Consider the following 15,878-nt stretch of genomic DNA (forward strand, 5'->3'; position numbering starts at 1 on the left):
TAGGTTCAACATAAAAATTTCACAAGGCATCCTGTTTTATCTTATAATCGACATGAGGTTTACACTCTACTCCACAATAGTGTAACAGAAGATCCCCCCAACCCCAAGCAAAACTGATGCTCTGCATCAGGGCTCTCTGGGACCTAAGCACCTGACAGCCACCCTGGTGGGCAGAGTAGCCTAACACGACACTGCACTGCAAGCATTTACAGGTACCTTCCATTTATTACCTTAGGTTAATGCCCACAGCCATCCTGTGAGGCCTGGCCTCCCCATTTTAGAGATGTGAAGACCTAAAGCCAGGTGCCTGCGTGGGTGGCAGGCCTGACTATGATTCCCCCTCCCCATGCTCTGCTGCCCCTCACTCCACAACCCTTCGATGCTAAAATCCACATGGTCCATGATTTGTTTACTTTAGCCAGTCCTGGACTCCCAGCCCTGCTCCGATGGGAGAACGGGATGGGAAAGGACTGAGAACCAGCAAATCTGGCTTTGCCAGTCCCTGGCTCTGTGCATTCCTGAGAAGTGTCTTCCTCTCTGGGCTTCAACTTCTTCACATGAACAATGGGGGTTGGGACTGGATGATTTCTCTGGTGCATTAGAGTTTTTCCACTCTGACATTCTAGACATCACCTCCAGGAATGTCCTAACCCTTGTGTTTCTTCCTTCTCACTGAAGAGAAAAGTCCGTATTGCCAATTTCCCTTTGTTTTTAAAAATAAAACCCCTGAAACAACACTGTAAGCCCCCCAAGCAGCTGTAGTCCCCACCTCCTCACTCTCCATCTCCTTCCTCCTGTGATACACACCATGGCCCAGAGGAGCTCACGGCCCCCTGAAACTCAGAGCTGGGGGTACAGGATGGTAAGAACCTCCTGGATCCCCACAGCCTGAGGGCTTTGCTGGTAAGAGATTCCTTCCCCATGATCTATTTTAAGGAAGGCATTTGGTGTTTTGTTTTCATGATAGAGCTGCCCAGGGAGTGAAGTGAGGCTCCAGAAACTACCACAGAGTGAGGACCACTGGAAAGAAGGGTTGCTCAGCTCCCTGGGGTCCCTGCTACCAGTACCCTCTCTTCAGGGGTGGGTTACCTGGAGGACAAGAGCACAGGATGTACTTCCGCCCAAAGATCCCAGAGACACTCGTATCGTAGGTGGGGCCACAGGTTTGGAATCAGGCAATCCGCACTTGGAATGTTGCCTCCATGAGGACATCACCTGACCTTCTCTGGGCCATAGTTTTCTCATCCACATCTGCCTGTGCAGGCTGTTATGCACTAACATGTTAGTTATCTAACTAACTAGAGAGCAGTGATAGCAGCATCACTCTGAATGGTAGACTCCTGGGAGACCCATCACCCTGGAGGGCTCTCCATGCAGTGGGGGCGCTGGGGGTGGAGCTGAGGCCCAAATGCCCTCGACACCCCAGCCTGCCACCCGATCATGTAGCTGCATGGCCAGAGCCGTGGGCAGGAGAGCCCTTTCGGCCAAACAGCTTAAAGCTCTGGTACTCAGCTTCCTCAGCTTTAAAATGGAAGCTGAATCAGAGTTCATAAAAACTGTTATCAAGGGCTGCCTGGAAACCCCCTGTAATCTCTCCCAGGTGGGCAGGCCCGGGGGTGTGAGCGAGGAGGAACACCGTGGGCAGGAGGCATTTCCAATAAACGGGCTGTTCCTCCTTCCCCAGGCTGGTCCTACACCATGGACACCTTGTACAGAGCAGGAGCCAAGGCCCAGAAGAACCTGGCACAGGGCTGGGGAGCACACAGCGTTTGCAGCAAGACCCCAGCTGAAACTTCAGTCTCCAGTTAGGGAATATCTTACAAGTCGTAGAAAACGGGGTACTTAGTTCTGTTAGAATTTGCTCACTGACCTCTCTTCCTGGGAGAACCACATTTAGCTTATGACTTAAGAGGAAGCCCTAGAGCTGCTTCAATTCTACCCCATGATTTAGCTCTAGTATTCCAGGGGGTCTGGGGGGCTGGGGAAGCCTGGCAGGGGTTGGGCACGGAACTCAGGCCTCAGAGGGGGCTGGGTAACACCTCTCTGCATGGGATGGTGACAAAGGAAGACCTGGATGTTGTGGCAGTGGCTGCCCTGGGTGGGGGTCAGTGGGGAGGGGGCGGGGTGAGGCCTGGGGGACAGAGCACTTGAGGTTCACCAGCCCACGTGGCCTCAGCCTCAGGGTGAACAAGGAGCGTCCAGGTGGTGGCAGAGGCCCCGCAGGAGGCTCAGCTGGCACTGTTGATGGCAGTCCGAGAGCCCCCTAGCAGCCTCTCGTGCTCGCCTTCCTCTGCTGGCGGCCGGCCCCTGGACAGGCGGGCCAGCAGTGGGCGGTGCAGCCCGTTGTAGAGGGCGGTGCCCGCCAGGAGGATGAGGAAGCCGAGGATCTGCAGCGGGTGGAAGGCCTCCCAGCCCAGCGCCAGGCTCAGTGCCCAGATAACAACGGTGCGCAGGCTGTCCAGCACCATGCGGGTGGTGGCACTCAGCTCCTTGGTGACGCTGATGCCCGCGAAGTTGAAGAAGGCGATGCTGCTGATATTGCCCAGCAGCGCCAGCGCAATGAGTGGCTGTCGGCCCACCTGGCAGAAGGCGTCCAGCGCGTCCTCCAGGGTACCGCGAGGGTTTCCGCTAAAGGAGCCGGCGGGGATGTAGTACATGGGTACCAGCAGCAAGGAGAGGATCACGAAGCCAAAGAGGCCTGCGGGAGTGGAGGGAACACGTCAGGTTCTCTGCTGGAGCTCTGGTCCCACCGTGCCAGGGCTCCGCTGACCTCTGGCCACCCCTGCCAAGCCGCCCTCAAACCAGCTCCTTCCTTTCAGGTCCTGGAGGTGTCCTGCTCGTTAGAAACTCAAAACTGCCTACTGAATGGGCTCTGGCTGCCCCTTCTCCACTTTTAACCTGTGTTTTCTAACTGGACCAAGAACAGGAAATACATTTTATACTGTGACCGGTGCACAGTCATGTACGCACTGCCACAAAACAGCTATCCTTACAACATACAATGCTGTCTGATGTTTCTTAAAATTCGGTTCTATTCACTGACAGAAGGATTGGCTGGCTGCAAGCACTACATTGCTCTCCCAAGTGTGGAGAAACACAGCTCTCTAATTCAGTGCTGTTGGTCTGTGACAAGGAGCTGGACTGGAATGTAAATCAAGGCACTGCTTCACTCAGAAGTAGCTTCCCTGGTGGCTCAGATGGTAAAAAATCCACTTGCAATGCCAGAGACCTGGGTTCAACACCTGGGTGGGGAAGATCCCCTGGAGGAGGAAATGGTTACCCACTCCAGTATTCTTGCCTGGAGAATCCTCATGGACAGAGGAGCCTGGCAGGCTACAGTCTGTGGGGTCACAAAGAGTCTGACACGACTGAGTGACTGACGCTTTCAATTTCACTCTGAAAATCATGCTAGAAAAAAAATAAGTGGAAGCGATCAGTGTGCTTGATGACATAGTCGATGTAGGTGGTTCACGTTTTGTTGTAGGCCCTCGGCTCACAGTGCGCCAGGCACAACCAGCTCCCCGTAGAGACTAAGGGTCACACCTTGATTGCATTGCTCTAATCCACCCTGTTAGTATTACATTTTTAAAGCACTGATTTTGATTTACTTTCCTGCTCAAAAACCTTTGGTAGTTTTTCCCTGCCTGTCATTTAAGATCTAAATCCGCTTGCCTGATGTACAGGGTTCTCTACAATGTGGCCCTGACATATTCAATTCCTGGTTATTTCCCCAACATCAAATGTGTACCCCTGCCCAAACTATTCCTCACTGGTTTCCAAACTCATGTCCAGCTCCCCACATCTCCTCTGCATCTGCAGTTCCCTCCTTCCCACTCTTGCCTGCTGAAACCTGCAGCTCAAATGCCACCTTCCCTGGGCCATGACACTAGATATGCTTGGCAAGTAAACTATCACTTGAGTAAGGGTGGACTGCCTGCTCCTTTCTTCGAGCAGCCCCACTGCTCTAGGAAGTGGTCGGCTTCCCTAAAGTGCGGCTTGCATCTTATTCATCTTCGCCTCTGTCCTCCTTTAGCTCCTGGCTGAGTGCACGGCACGTGTCAGAGTATTTGTCAACATGTACGTGGTGAAGGGAAGGATGGGAGGCGGCAGGCTCAGCCCTCCCAGAGGTCCCCAGCACCCACCGGGCCCTCACCACCTTCTCTCCACGTGCCACCCTGCAGGGCTCACTGCACCCAGCGCCCCCCTGCCAGCCCGTGTTCATACACACCCTCTGTGCCGACCGCCCGCAGTGGGTGCACGTTGTGCTTGTACACAAACTTCTCCTCCAGCACCATCTGGATGGAGACGATGATCTGGGCCATGATGATCAACAGGTCCCCTGTGGCAAAAAGGAGGGGCCCAGTGTGAGGCCAGGGCTCGGGGAGACAGCTCCCTCAGGGACGGAACAGCCCCCCACGGCCCCTGACTCTGCAGGGCATCCCTGAGCCTGATCTCCTGGCCCCCGAGGGGTGGGGCAGGCCAACAGGGCAGGCACTGTCACCCCTCCCCTCTCGGGTGAGGCTCCAGAAGGCCCGGGGGTCTGAGGGCTGCACAACTGGGGTAAGTGGGTCTTTTGAGAAGCAGTGGGGTTTGAGATAGATATTTCTGGCTTAATTCTGCCTCTAAGGGACCAGGGTGGCACTTCACAGTAAAACTGCTGCAGGCCTTCCTTTCCGGGGCCGTAAGACTGACGGTGATGACGAGCACAGTGCAGAGTGCCGGCTGATCACTGGGTAAGTGCTCAGTAAACGTTCACGCGTTTCCTCTCCTAGATCCCGTAGGTTGTGTGGCTGTAAGTAAACGTAGCCTGAGCCCTCTCCCTCTCCGACCTTCCCACTCCTTACCCACCCCTCTCTCATGCTGCTTGGCCCTGCTTGCTCCCATCACCTCGAGAGCAGGTGCAGGCCAACAGCTGGTACCCCACACACCCTCCCCCGAGGCTTGGCAGGCAGCAGAGCCTATCAGATGCTTTCTCCCCTGACTCTGTGCGGGGCAACCCCTGGACGCCTGTCCCCGGCCACACCTGTGATCACTTCGCTGAGCTTGTGCTGGCTGTCGTGCTTGCTCAGGAGGTCGGCCAGGCCCACCACCACCAGCCCGGCAATGGTCGCAAGGATGCCCAGCCACTGGCTCAGTGCCAGCCTCCGTCCCAGGAAGGCCACTGAAAACAGGCCTGTGAAGATGATCACGGCTCCCCGCAGCATCTGGAAGCTGGAGGCACTGGTCATGTTCAGCGCTGGAAGAGGACAGATGTGTGATGTGAGCTCCTGAGGGCCAGGCTGCTCTGTTCACTGAGGTGTGTTCAAAGCTGAAGGCAGCTGACACGTGCTAAGTACTCAGTGAATGCTGGTGGTATGTGTGTGTGTAAAGGATTGTGTGTGTGTGTGTGTGTAAAGGGGGAACTGAAGATGAGCTCTGTGTGTGTGTGTAAAGGGGTGTGTGTGTGTGTAAAGGGGGTGCTGAAGATGAGTTGATGAGGATGAGACAGAGGATGAGATGGTTGGATGGCATCACTGACTCAATGGACATGATTTTGAGAAAACTCCAGGAGTTGTTGATGGACAGGGAGGTCTGACATGCTGCAGTCCATGCAAAGAGTCAGACACGACTGAGCTACTGAACTGAACTGAAGATGAGCTGGGGGTGGGGGAAGCTCTTTCACCAGCATCCCCCTGGGGCCACAGTTTGAGCCCTTGGCAGCCTGGCCTGGCGACTCACCCACATACATGATGCTGGTCCCTGTCATGTCGCAGAGGGCTGGGGGCAGGAAAAGGAGAGGGTTGAAGGGCTGTTGGGGATCTGCGCTGGTGTCTGGGTGCCGCGCAGCTCTGCACCGGAGTAGGTAGAAGGCAGCCAGGCAGGAGAACTCTCCCAGGAACATGCCCACTGCCTGCAGGGATGGAACCAGGCCAGTTCAGAGCTGGAAGGAGGTTCACCAGCAACTAATTTTTTTTTTTTCTTTTGTCCATGCCACACGGTTTTGGGTTTCCCTGGTGGCTCAGATGGTAAAGAATCTGCCTGCAATGCAGGAGACCCAGGTTTGATCCCTGGGTTGGGAAGATCCCTTGGAGAATGGAATGGCTACCCACTCCAGGATTCTTGCCTAGAGAATCCCATGGACAGAGGAGCCTGGCAGGCTACAGTCCATGGGGTGGCAAAAAGTCAGACATGACTAAGCAACTAACAGTTTACATGGTTTTGGGATCTTAGTTCCCTGACCAGAGATCAAACCCAAGCCTTTGGCAGTGAAAACACAGAGTCCTACCAACTGGACCACCAGGGAAGTCCCATAACAAAAATGAAAAAAAAATCATCTTTCTTCAAGTAAGAGATAACCTATAAACCCAACATGTAAAACAGACAAACGCAGAGCTCCTGTGTGGGAGCTGCCTACGTCTACTCCTTAGCGCCTCAGACACCTCGATGGAAACCCTAAGGCTATAGAGCCTGGCCGGAAAACCCACCAGTCTAGGCCACTTCCTGGTCAAGTTCCAGATGGAGAAACTGAGACCCTGAGAGGCTCAGGAACTTATTTAAGGTCACAGAGCAAGTTGCTGGCAGAACTGAGGCTGAAATTTGTCTCATCCACTTCCCAGTCCAGCAATAAGGTACCTTCCATTGATGGTGCCTGCCCCGTCCTAGTGGGTCTGGGCTCCCCATGGTTGGAGAGCAGGTTTCACTAGGGGTTGATTTTTCCAAACGGGTCCTGACTTTGTCATGGTGAGGGCTGGCCTCAAGGTGTCCAGGACAGGACTACGCACCAGGATTTGTGCAGGCCTCCTACAGGGAACAGGGCCTTTGGCCCCTTCCAGGGGCACCCCACACCCTGGCCTGTGTTCTGGAGAGGGAGGCAGAGAAGTAGGGAGCAAGGGGGGGACTCCACCCCTAGGACAGGAAACAGCAAGGCCTCACGGGGGGACCTGCCCTGAGCCCTGGGAGACAGAGCTGGGAGAGCAGAGGCACAGATACCTGGAGGAAGGGATGCTGAAAGCTGTGTTCCTGGCTCCCTCCACAGCCCGGGGCCACGAAGTTGTCCGCCCACCTGCAGCAGACAGAGAGAAAGTCAAACCCTGCAGTGCACGGGTTCTCCCACTTGGTCCCAGGCCTGCAGAGAGCTCACGCCTCCTGATGCCAAGAGGCCAGACTTAGGGGATTCGGCCCAGAGTGGGGTTCCCCCTTGAAGGGGCTAGTCTTCACAGTAAGCGGTCTTCACCTGGGAGTTGGGACAGACAGTAGGGGCCTGGGCACCTTTAGCTGAAATCTCATGAACCGCTAGCAGAAATTTAGCATTTCTTCAAATTATAAATACACTATTGTAGGACCTACAACTCTGTCACACATGGAAATCACAGCTATTCTCATTTTCACATTCGAGTCACTGTAGATACTGTGAAGTATCACTTACACTCTTGACTAGTCAAAAATTACAGTAATCAGACCCACTGCTTATAATTTCATGTGTTAAGAAGTGCATGCACATACCTGTTACTATATTACAAACTGGCTTTTTTAATGTCTGGATAATCTTATTTCAATGCAATTAGGTTTTTCTGTAATCCTTGGTGTTTTATTTGTACACTTCAAAACACTACTCTAGGCTTCACCAGACTATCAAAGGACCCATGCTCAAAAATATCGAGTCCCTGGTCTGCGGGTCACATGGCACCTGGGAAACGCCCACCTGACACGGACCACCTGGTCACCTTCACATAACCTGAAGGGTCTGGCAGGGTTTTCTAGCAGTGGCTTAGAAGCAGGTGGCAAGGACATGGCGCTGTGGAGTGGCCCGCCAGCCACCGCCCAGCAGATGGGCTGACTCTGGCATGTGGCCCCACTGAGTCCAGAACCTGTCACGGCACAGTGCTCTGGGCAGCTGCTACCAACCATTCTGCACTGACCAACGTCTGTCACTAAAGCTTTTGCCCCTGAATTTCATTGTCACTGGGCTGTGTTATGTCCCTGGGATTGAATCTCTCCTTCATCTGAAAGCCCTTCATATATTTGGAGATGTTTCCACCTTCTGAATCTTCTGGTTAAGCAGCCCCAGCCCTTGCTAACCTTTCCTTCCCTGGCTGCTGACTTCTGGAAGTGCTCCGGTGGGGCCAAGCCCAGACCCAAGGCATGTGATCTGGCCTGGACGGAGTTGGGCAACAGGGAGGCCCCTCTCACGTGTTGGACATCCTGGTTAGTTGACCTGGCTTGGACTGTATCTGCCATATCACACTGCTGACTCAGGTCAACACAGGCCTAGGGCTACTTTCTATGGGTCATTGACCTGCCTATGCTTCCCCCACTCTGGACCATAGCACCCCACGCATAGGCTTTCCCACAGCTTGGGGCAAGGGCATGATGCCCAGATGCAGGCAGCAGGCAGGGCGGGCTGAGCGGTGATGGTAGCATGAAGTGGGAGGCAGAGACCACATCTACAAAGAAACCTGAACACATCCTAGAGCGAGTGAACAAAACAGGGCTATGGCAGACTTATCTCAAGGTGAGAGACCCCATCCACTCCCAAAGATGTGAGGAGGGATGTTAGGAACAGTGCTTGCTTGGGAACAGTGGAGGTCAAAGGGGAGCTGATGGGCCCTTAAAGAGAAGTGCTAATGTGCCTGGTTGGGAACGTAGAGGAAATCTGGGTTGGGGGATCAGGATGTAACCAGACCCAGTACCAAAGGGGCAAAGAAAGCCCCCACTAAGGACAGAAACTGCCTGTTCTCCAAGGGGTCTCATTTCTGCCTGATCTGCAGTAGATTCTGGCTTGGGGATCCTTCCCCGTGCAGGACAGGACCCGGAACGTGGGCCAGCCGCCACGTGCATGGCCTACCCAGGTAGCCCACTCTCCAGCCAGACTCACTGTCACAGACAGAGCCCTGGCGGAGGGCCTGGATGAGGCAGCTGAGCGAAATAGAGAGAAGCAGGGCGAATGAAGAGGTCAAGCTTTACCAAGGGCACAGAGACAATGGCCCTGGAGTGAGTGAGCAGGTCAGAGAGAGAATTCCCAGGGCTCCTCCAGGAGGAACAGGGGAGGTCTTGCCAAGTTCATGGTCAACCAGAAGCCTAGGACAAGGGCTGGTATGAAAGCCCCTTCTCCTGGGGCTGCACCCAGAACACAGACGGGTAGGCTCAAGAAGACTCCGATCTGGCGGTGGGGCCACCTCCTGGAACTCCCGCTGGGCTACTGCCTGCGCACTTGACAGTCACAACTCACATCTGTGTGACTCTCTGGTCCCACAGTCACTGTCACTAGAGAGGATATGAACTCAGCATCCAGTAACTTCCACAGCTTTCTTTGCTCCTAGAACCTAATTATACACAAGTTTAAACTGTTTGGGTTTCATGAATGGACTTCTAGACCCCACTAGACAAATGGGTAGGTGGTGACTACAGTCCAAATGCACAGTGCTAATTTGCCACCTGGTTTGAGTTGCCCCCTGCTGGTGGGACCAGCCAGGCCTGCCCTTCCCTAGGGATGGGCACCTCAAGGAGCGCTGGAGGGCTGGTGCAAAGCCTCCTCCCCTCCCCTGGTGCTGTCTCCTTTCTCCAAGGGTTGGGTCTGCCTGAACAGGCTGGACTGGGCAGGTTCCCAGCAGGGGAAATGGAATCTTTTTGTATCTGAGGGACTGGGGCAGGCTTACAGCCCCAGGGATTAGGTGTTAGGACAGGCTGCCCCTCCCAGCCTCTTGGGGCCAGGGAGGAGTTTAGGCCTGCAGTCACTTTGGGAAGGAGTCAGGCTTCCCAACTTGGCCCTGGGAAAGGTTTGGCTCACTGTGCAGTTACAGAAGCCCTCAGGTAGCACAGAACAACGGCCAAAAGCCAGCCCTGGCTCATCTGGGGGTGACATCAGTGACTCCCCAATGGGATAGCACTTGTCTCCTTGAAAAACGCTTCCCTAACGTGTATTTATAAATGCACAGTTCATTGTGTACTAACTTTGTACCAGATCTGTATTTCTCCTTGAACTGGCTGACCACTTCACGTGGGCTTTGTGGTTTAAGTCTCATAACAAGGACCCTTGTTTTAGAGACGGGGACTTGGGCGAGAGAGAGCTGTTTCAGCCTCATACAGTTAACGGGTGGATCTAGGCCCAAACCCACCTGCTTGAACTTATTTTCAGAAAAGGTAGCAGGATATATGGAAAGGTCAGACTTGAGACTTTTGAATGTCACAGGTTGGATGAGTTATAGATTTCTCACCTATAAAATGGGGATAATGATGCCAACACTGATGAACTCACAAAAGTAATAAATAAGACATAAAAGACCTGGTAGATGGCAGGGAGTCAATAAAAGTTCTTTTCTGTCTCTTCTCCCTTTCTCCTCTGCTGTTGTAATGCCAAAGAAGATGAAGCTTAACAGTTCTATGAAGACCTACAAGACCTTTTAGAACTAACACCAAAAAAAAAAAAAAAGATGTCTTTTTTAGCACAGGGGACTGGAATACAAAAGGAGGAAGTCAGGAGATATCTGGAGTAACAGGCAAGTTTGGCCTTGGAATACAAAACGAAGCAGGACAAAAGGCTAAGAGTTTGGCCAAGAAAATGCACTGGTCATAGCAAACACCCTCTTCCAACAACACAAAAGACAACTCTACACGTAGATATCACTATATGATTAATACTGAAATCAGATTGATTATATTCGTTGTAGCCAAAGATGGAGAAGCTCTATACCATCAGCAAAAACAAGACAGGGAACTGACGGTGGCTCAGATCATGAACTCCTTATTGCAAAATTTTCCTCTGGGCTGGGTGGGTGTGGCCCCAGCTCAGCTTCACCTGAAGGCTTCCAGGGAGTGTCCCTCCTCTGCGACCCATCCTGCAGAACAGATGGAGGGCCAGAGTGCCGAAAAGAGGAGGACAAACTCGGCCATCATCTCGGGAAGCTCCTAGTTTCACAGACAAGAAACCCAGGGGCCAGAGAGGGCTTGGGCACACAGGGAAGTTCTAGTGCCTGTGAGCCTTCACCCCCTGCTCTGTGCTCCTTCCTCAACACCGAGCACCTTCTTCCTCCTGATCCTTCCCACTTCCCTGGCTGAGGTGGGCCCTCCACTCTCTGGACGCTCTTTTCTGGGGATAGCCATGGTCCCTAGGGCAGGAGGCCTGTGGGGACCCAGGAGGCTTAGGCTGAGGCCACATGAGGAAGTGCCTCCCACTGGCAGAAGCGGGTTTCCTTGAGTTCCCTGGGCCTCAGAGGGCTGCAGGGTGGGCTCGCCTTCCTGGGAGATGAGTCATGCTGGCGTGGCCTGGCCCAGTCAAAACTCCAAGCTCAGCATTCCCAGAGGGGTGTGTGTGTGTGTCTGCATGGGGCTGGGGGTTGCAGTCAGAGGCTGAGGAAGTGGCTGGTGTGGCTGTCTCGGATCCATCAGTTGTGTGTCACCTTCCCGAAGAATCTGGGCCATTTCTGCTCACATCCTGGTGAGTCAGCCTCTTTCTCCTGTTCTGGACCTTAAGAAGGGCCCCAGGGCTTCTCCACCCTCTGGGGTGTCACAGCAGGTGGCTCACGTGTTAAGAAATGATGACAGCCCTTCCGTCTCTTAAGGATAAGAAGACTCTCCTCAGGAGCTCTTACAGCATGTTTAAGAGGTGGGGCAGGGATTTTGTACCCATTTTATAGATGAAACTGAAGCTTGGAGAGGCCCAGTGACTCATCTAATCCCACAGCTGCCAAACCACATGCTCTCTCCTCTCCTATACTGCCCTCCCCATTGCAGGCTTTCTCCAGATTTCAGGCTTTCTCCAGCCAGCATTAACCCCTTGGAAGCAATTATCCTGTGCTGCTCACAGGGTTCGGGGGAGGGGCAGTTGCCAAGGTGAGAAAGTCAGAGCAGGAACAGAAAGGAGATTGACAGCCCTTCCCCAATCAAGGCCCATGATCGCAGGCCCCTTGCCCCCTTCCTGCAGGGTACCAGGACCCAGAGGGTCTGGTGGCTGGAGAACATGGCCCCGTGGCCCTTCATGGGGGGGTGGGCTTCACAGCCTGCAGAAGTTTAGGAGGGGAGCTGAGCCTTCCTGAGTGAGCATCTACTTGACCCTGGCTCTTTACGTACAGAACCCCAGCTGGATTCAGGAGGATGCGGTTCCAGAAGGCACACTGGTTCAGGCAGACAGCCCCACGCAGTGCCAGGGGAGGCCGAAATGTCTGTTCTCTAGGAGGCGCACCAGCAGAAGGCCTGGTAGTGGGGGAGAAGCAGCCACAGAAAGGAGAAGGGAGGGGACCTCTGCCCACACCCAGGGGCCTGCCTGATCCATGACTTTCCCTTCTGCACTCAGGTGACCCCCAGCCCAGCCCAGTCCAGCCCAGCCCAGGCAGGCTGGCTCCTTGCAGGGCACCCAGTCCTCCTGAGTAGGCAGTGACCTCCTCCAGCAGACAGCTGACCTATGGTCGCAGCACAGCAGCAGCACGTGCTCACGCCCACTTCCTCATCCGCTGTCTTCAGTTCCCAAGAAGCCGGGGAGGGAAACATGCTCACTCGACAGCCCAGACACTGCAAAAGGCTACTAGAGACTCTAAACCTGAACACTGAGTAAGCGTTGGGACAGAGGCTTCAGTTGCTTGCCACCCGGGCCCAGAGCAAAGGCACTCTGATGGCAGGGAGGGGAGATGCCACTGATAGGGTTACAGTGTCCATAGGCACATGCTTGTCTGTTTTTGTCCAGGGAGGTGTAAGAGGAAGCCCCAAGGAAGAGGAAGTTTGAGGGACTGGACCAAAATGCTGAGACCTAGGTTCTAGACACCAACCAGCTGAATCATATACACACATAAACTTTCCTTGGGACCTTGACTGTAAATTGTGGGGATTAGAATGGATAATTTCTATGTTTCTAACAACTCTAAATGCCCCTGAGAATGATTAGAGAAGTCCCCAGCTTCATTCATACTGGAGGTTAAGAGCATGGATTCTAGAACCAGACTACTTAGGCTCAAATACAAACTCTGCCCCTTCATAGCTCAGTTGAACTTGGGCAAGCAAGTTACTCTTTCCAGATTCTCACTTTCCTTATCCAGGGACAAGAAATGTATCTACCTCATAGGGTGATTAAGAGAATTCATTAACTCACGAAAGGCAGCTGGGGCAGGACCTGGTACATGCTATTCTCTCTCTGGGTATTAGCTGGTTAGCACTTACTTGCTGTGATCACATTCCCGTCTGTCTGTCCCTGCTGGAAACTGGAGGTCAGAGTGTGATTTCAAATCGATAATCCCCATCAGGATGTACACCGATGCTTTCCCATGTTCTTTCTCTGAGAGCATTCTTCTCACAGTCTGGCCTCAGAACACTGCTGAGGGTCCAATACTAGGGCCTGTCACAGGTAGGGAGGCTCCTGAAAAGCCCATCAGGTCACAGGCAAAGGCTGGGTCCCCACCTGAAAGCCTCTTTCTGGCCTCTCAGGTAGCCTCCAGGGGCAAAGCCTCCTGGGGCTGAGGATCCTCTGGTTTCTCACCAGACTGGTTTGGACCTCTTTAAGGAAGGAGCTGAGTCAACACAGGTAACCTCAGTAGTAACTCAGCTCTCCTTCGGGACAGTGGCCATGGCAGATCACAGCCACCCTGTAAGCACCAGACTGAGGCCTGGACTTGTGGGACTGATGGACAGTGACTTGTTCTGTGGCCTGCAGATCCTAACAGAGATGGAAGACCTCCGGTGGAGTTTCCTTTACAGCTAAGCGCTCAGCAAGAGGAGCACCCTTCAGGAGGCCTCAGGGCCCAGGAGCCCAGCACAAGACACAGACATGGCTGGCCAGAGCCCAATGGGAGAGACAGGTGGGCCCCACCCAGAGGTCCACTTTCCTGTGGAGAAGGGAGGACACTGTGCTTGTCAAGCATGTACACATCTGTCTCATCCACTGCAGATTCTAAGCATCTCAAAGGCCAGGACCTTCTCTTGGTCACTTCTGTCTTCTTCCCTGCGTCTAGGCAGTGGCTTCCATACTGTAAGTACCTTATACGTGTCTGAAGAATTGAACAGAAGACCTCTCTCCCAGACCTCTCTTCTGGGGCATTTCTCACATCACTGATGGGGTGCGCTGGGGAAATACACTCTAGAAAATGAGTAAGATACAACCATCCCCACCAACCCCACGGGCCTGGGGCACAGCCCTCAGGTGACTGGGGTGACTCCCCTTTGCTTCGAGCCTGGCAAGACCCAGGTGGAAGTGAGGTCTGACTGGGAGAGGGTCACTGTCTACTGTCTTCCACATGCACCTTGGAACTGGCTCAGAGAAAGGCTGGGCTCTGGGTATTGGGGTTCTTGGTGGGCGGGGGGCAGGAAGGCCCGGTGCCGAGCTAGGGACAGAGAAAGAGCCAAAGGGCCATCAAGAGAAGGGGCTGTCTCTCGGGGCCTCCTGCTTGTTACAAAAAGGAGACTGTGCTCGGTCCCTCAGTCTCATGACAGCCCCAGGTCATCAACCCCCAACCTTCTGAGAACTGTCCTTATGGGCCCATGAGCACCACGCCCTCTGACATCAGAGCAGAACCCCCTCTGCCTGCCCTGTCTGGGTTAACAACACTCCTGTTCTCCCAGGCAGAAGCCCAGGAGTGACTATTTGACCCTGTGGGTCAGGCCTTGTGGGTTCACTGTGCACCTGGTCTCTCCCACCTGGCCCTTCCCTTTCCACCTCACCTCTACCTCCAAGGTCCCCTCATCTGCTCTGCAGCAGCCCTGGAGTGGTTTTCCCTCCTGCAAATTACTTTTCACCCTGACCACCAGGTTCACTGAATCACTTTCTCAAAAGCCCCTCTTTGATTGTGGGATAAAATCTAGCCTGGCCACTTGAAGCGAGTTACAATCCTCTTAGATCTTGCTGTTCCTGCTTCGAGGTTCCCACCACAGCAGAAATTCCACCCAAGCTTCAAGGCCCAGCTGAAACCAGTTCTCCAGGAGGGGCCTATGGAGCACCCCCTACTCTGTCATCGCAGCCCTCCATGCTCACGGGTCACTCGGCTAACGTGGCATCTATCGTAGCCCTCCCCGGCCCACAGCTCCTGGAGGGCCGCGCCCCTGATGCCACCTTGGAATGGGCAGCAGAGAGGAACGCCCTCCCATTAAAGATGTTGAATTGGAAAGTGACTGGCTGGGATTAAAGCAGGGGCTCGGATCTCCACCCAGGACACTGTTTGCTCCTCCTCGCATTCCCCGGTGCTTTGCACCTCTTGGGTGGTCTATGAACCGCGTGAACCGATCAGAGAAACTGAGCTGGCTGGTGAGGCCAGGAAATGACAGCCGCGAAGGGGGAGGGCGCAGGAGGACGGCGGGGGTCGTCAGCGCCCCTGCGGGCGGCTGCAGACCCTACCGAGCCCCAACCCCTCCCGGTCAGGCCCGGACTCACTTTGCCGAGAGCGTGTTGATGGAGCCGGTGACGAGCATGAGCCCGGCCAGGAACAGCTGGTACTTGGTCCAGGCCATGGCGGCGGATGCGGGGAGCGCGATACTAGAGGGTCCCCCCCGCAATCTCCGCGCTCGCTCGAGATGGTAGCTCGCTACCCGGTCACCCGGGGGTCTCCGGCGCGAGCGCTTCCGGGCCGGGAGTCACGTGACCCGAAAAGGCCCCGCCCCGCGCTGGCTCGCTCCGCCCCAGGGAGGGCTCCGGGCCTGGGCGTCTACGCCCGCGGTCTCGGTGTGGGTGCTCTGCCGGACGGGATTTGCGAGCGCTGGTCCCCACAGAGTGACTGGCAAGTCACGGCCCCAGGTGCAAAAGAGGCCCTTCTGCAAAAGAGGCTGATGGGACGATGCAATGACATTGCATCCGTGGATGTTAGAGCACTTGGCAAACCCTTTAGAGAAATTGAGCTGAACAATGTCAGAGGCAAACCACAAAGTAGAAACGCCCCGCGTGGGAATCTCGTCTCTGCAGGGTACCCAGAGAACTCCCAGGTGGCCTG

General features: G+C 54.5%; 1 protein-coding gene across 1 annotated transcript; it reads right to left on the reverse strand.

Annotated features, from left to right (window-relative positions):
* Positions 1-17: 17 nt before the first annotated feature.
* Positions 18-15,557, reverse strand: SLC35F6 (solute carrier family 35 member F6). The gene is made up of 6 exons (XM_027555880.1): positions 15,326-15,557; positions 6,970-7,042; positions 5,719-5,890; positions 5,024-5,236; positions 4,229-4,339; positions 18-2,698 (listed from the first exon to the last, which is right to left on the reverse strand). The coding sequence occupies exons 1-6, from the start codon at positions 15,400-15,402 to the stop codon at positions 2,229-2,231; spliced, it is 1,116 nt and encodes a 371-aa protein (XP_027411681.1). The 5' UTR covers positions 15,403-15,557; the 3' UTR covers positions 18-2,228.
* Positions 15,558-15,878: the final 321 nt, after the last annotated feature.

Source organism: Bos indicus x Bos taurus, chromosome 11 (assembly GCF_003369695.1).
Source record: "Bos indicus x Bos taurus breed Angus x Brahman F1 hybrid chromosome 11, Bos_hybrid_MaternalHap_v2.0, whole genome shotgun sequence".
Lineage (NCBI taxonomy): Eukaryota > Metazoa > Chordata > Mammalia > Artiodactyla > Bovidae > Bos > Bos indicus x Bos taurus.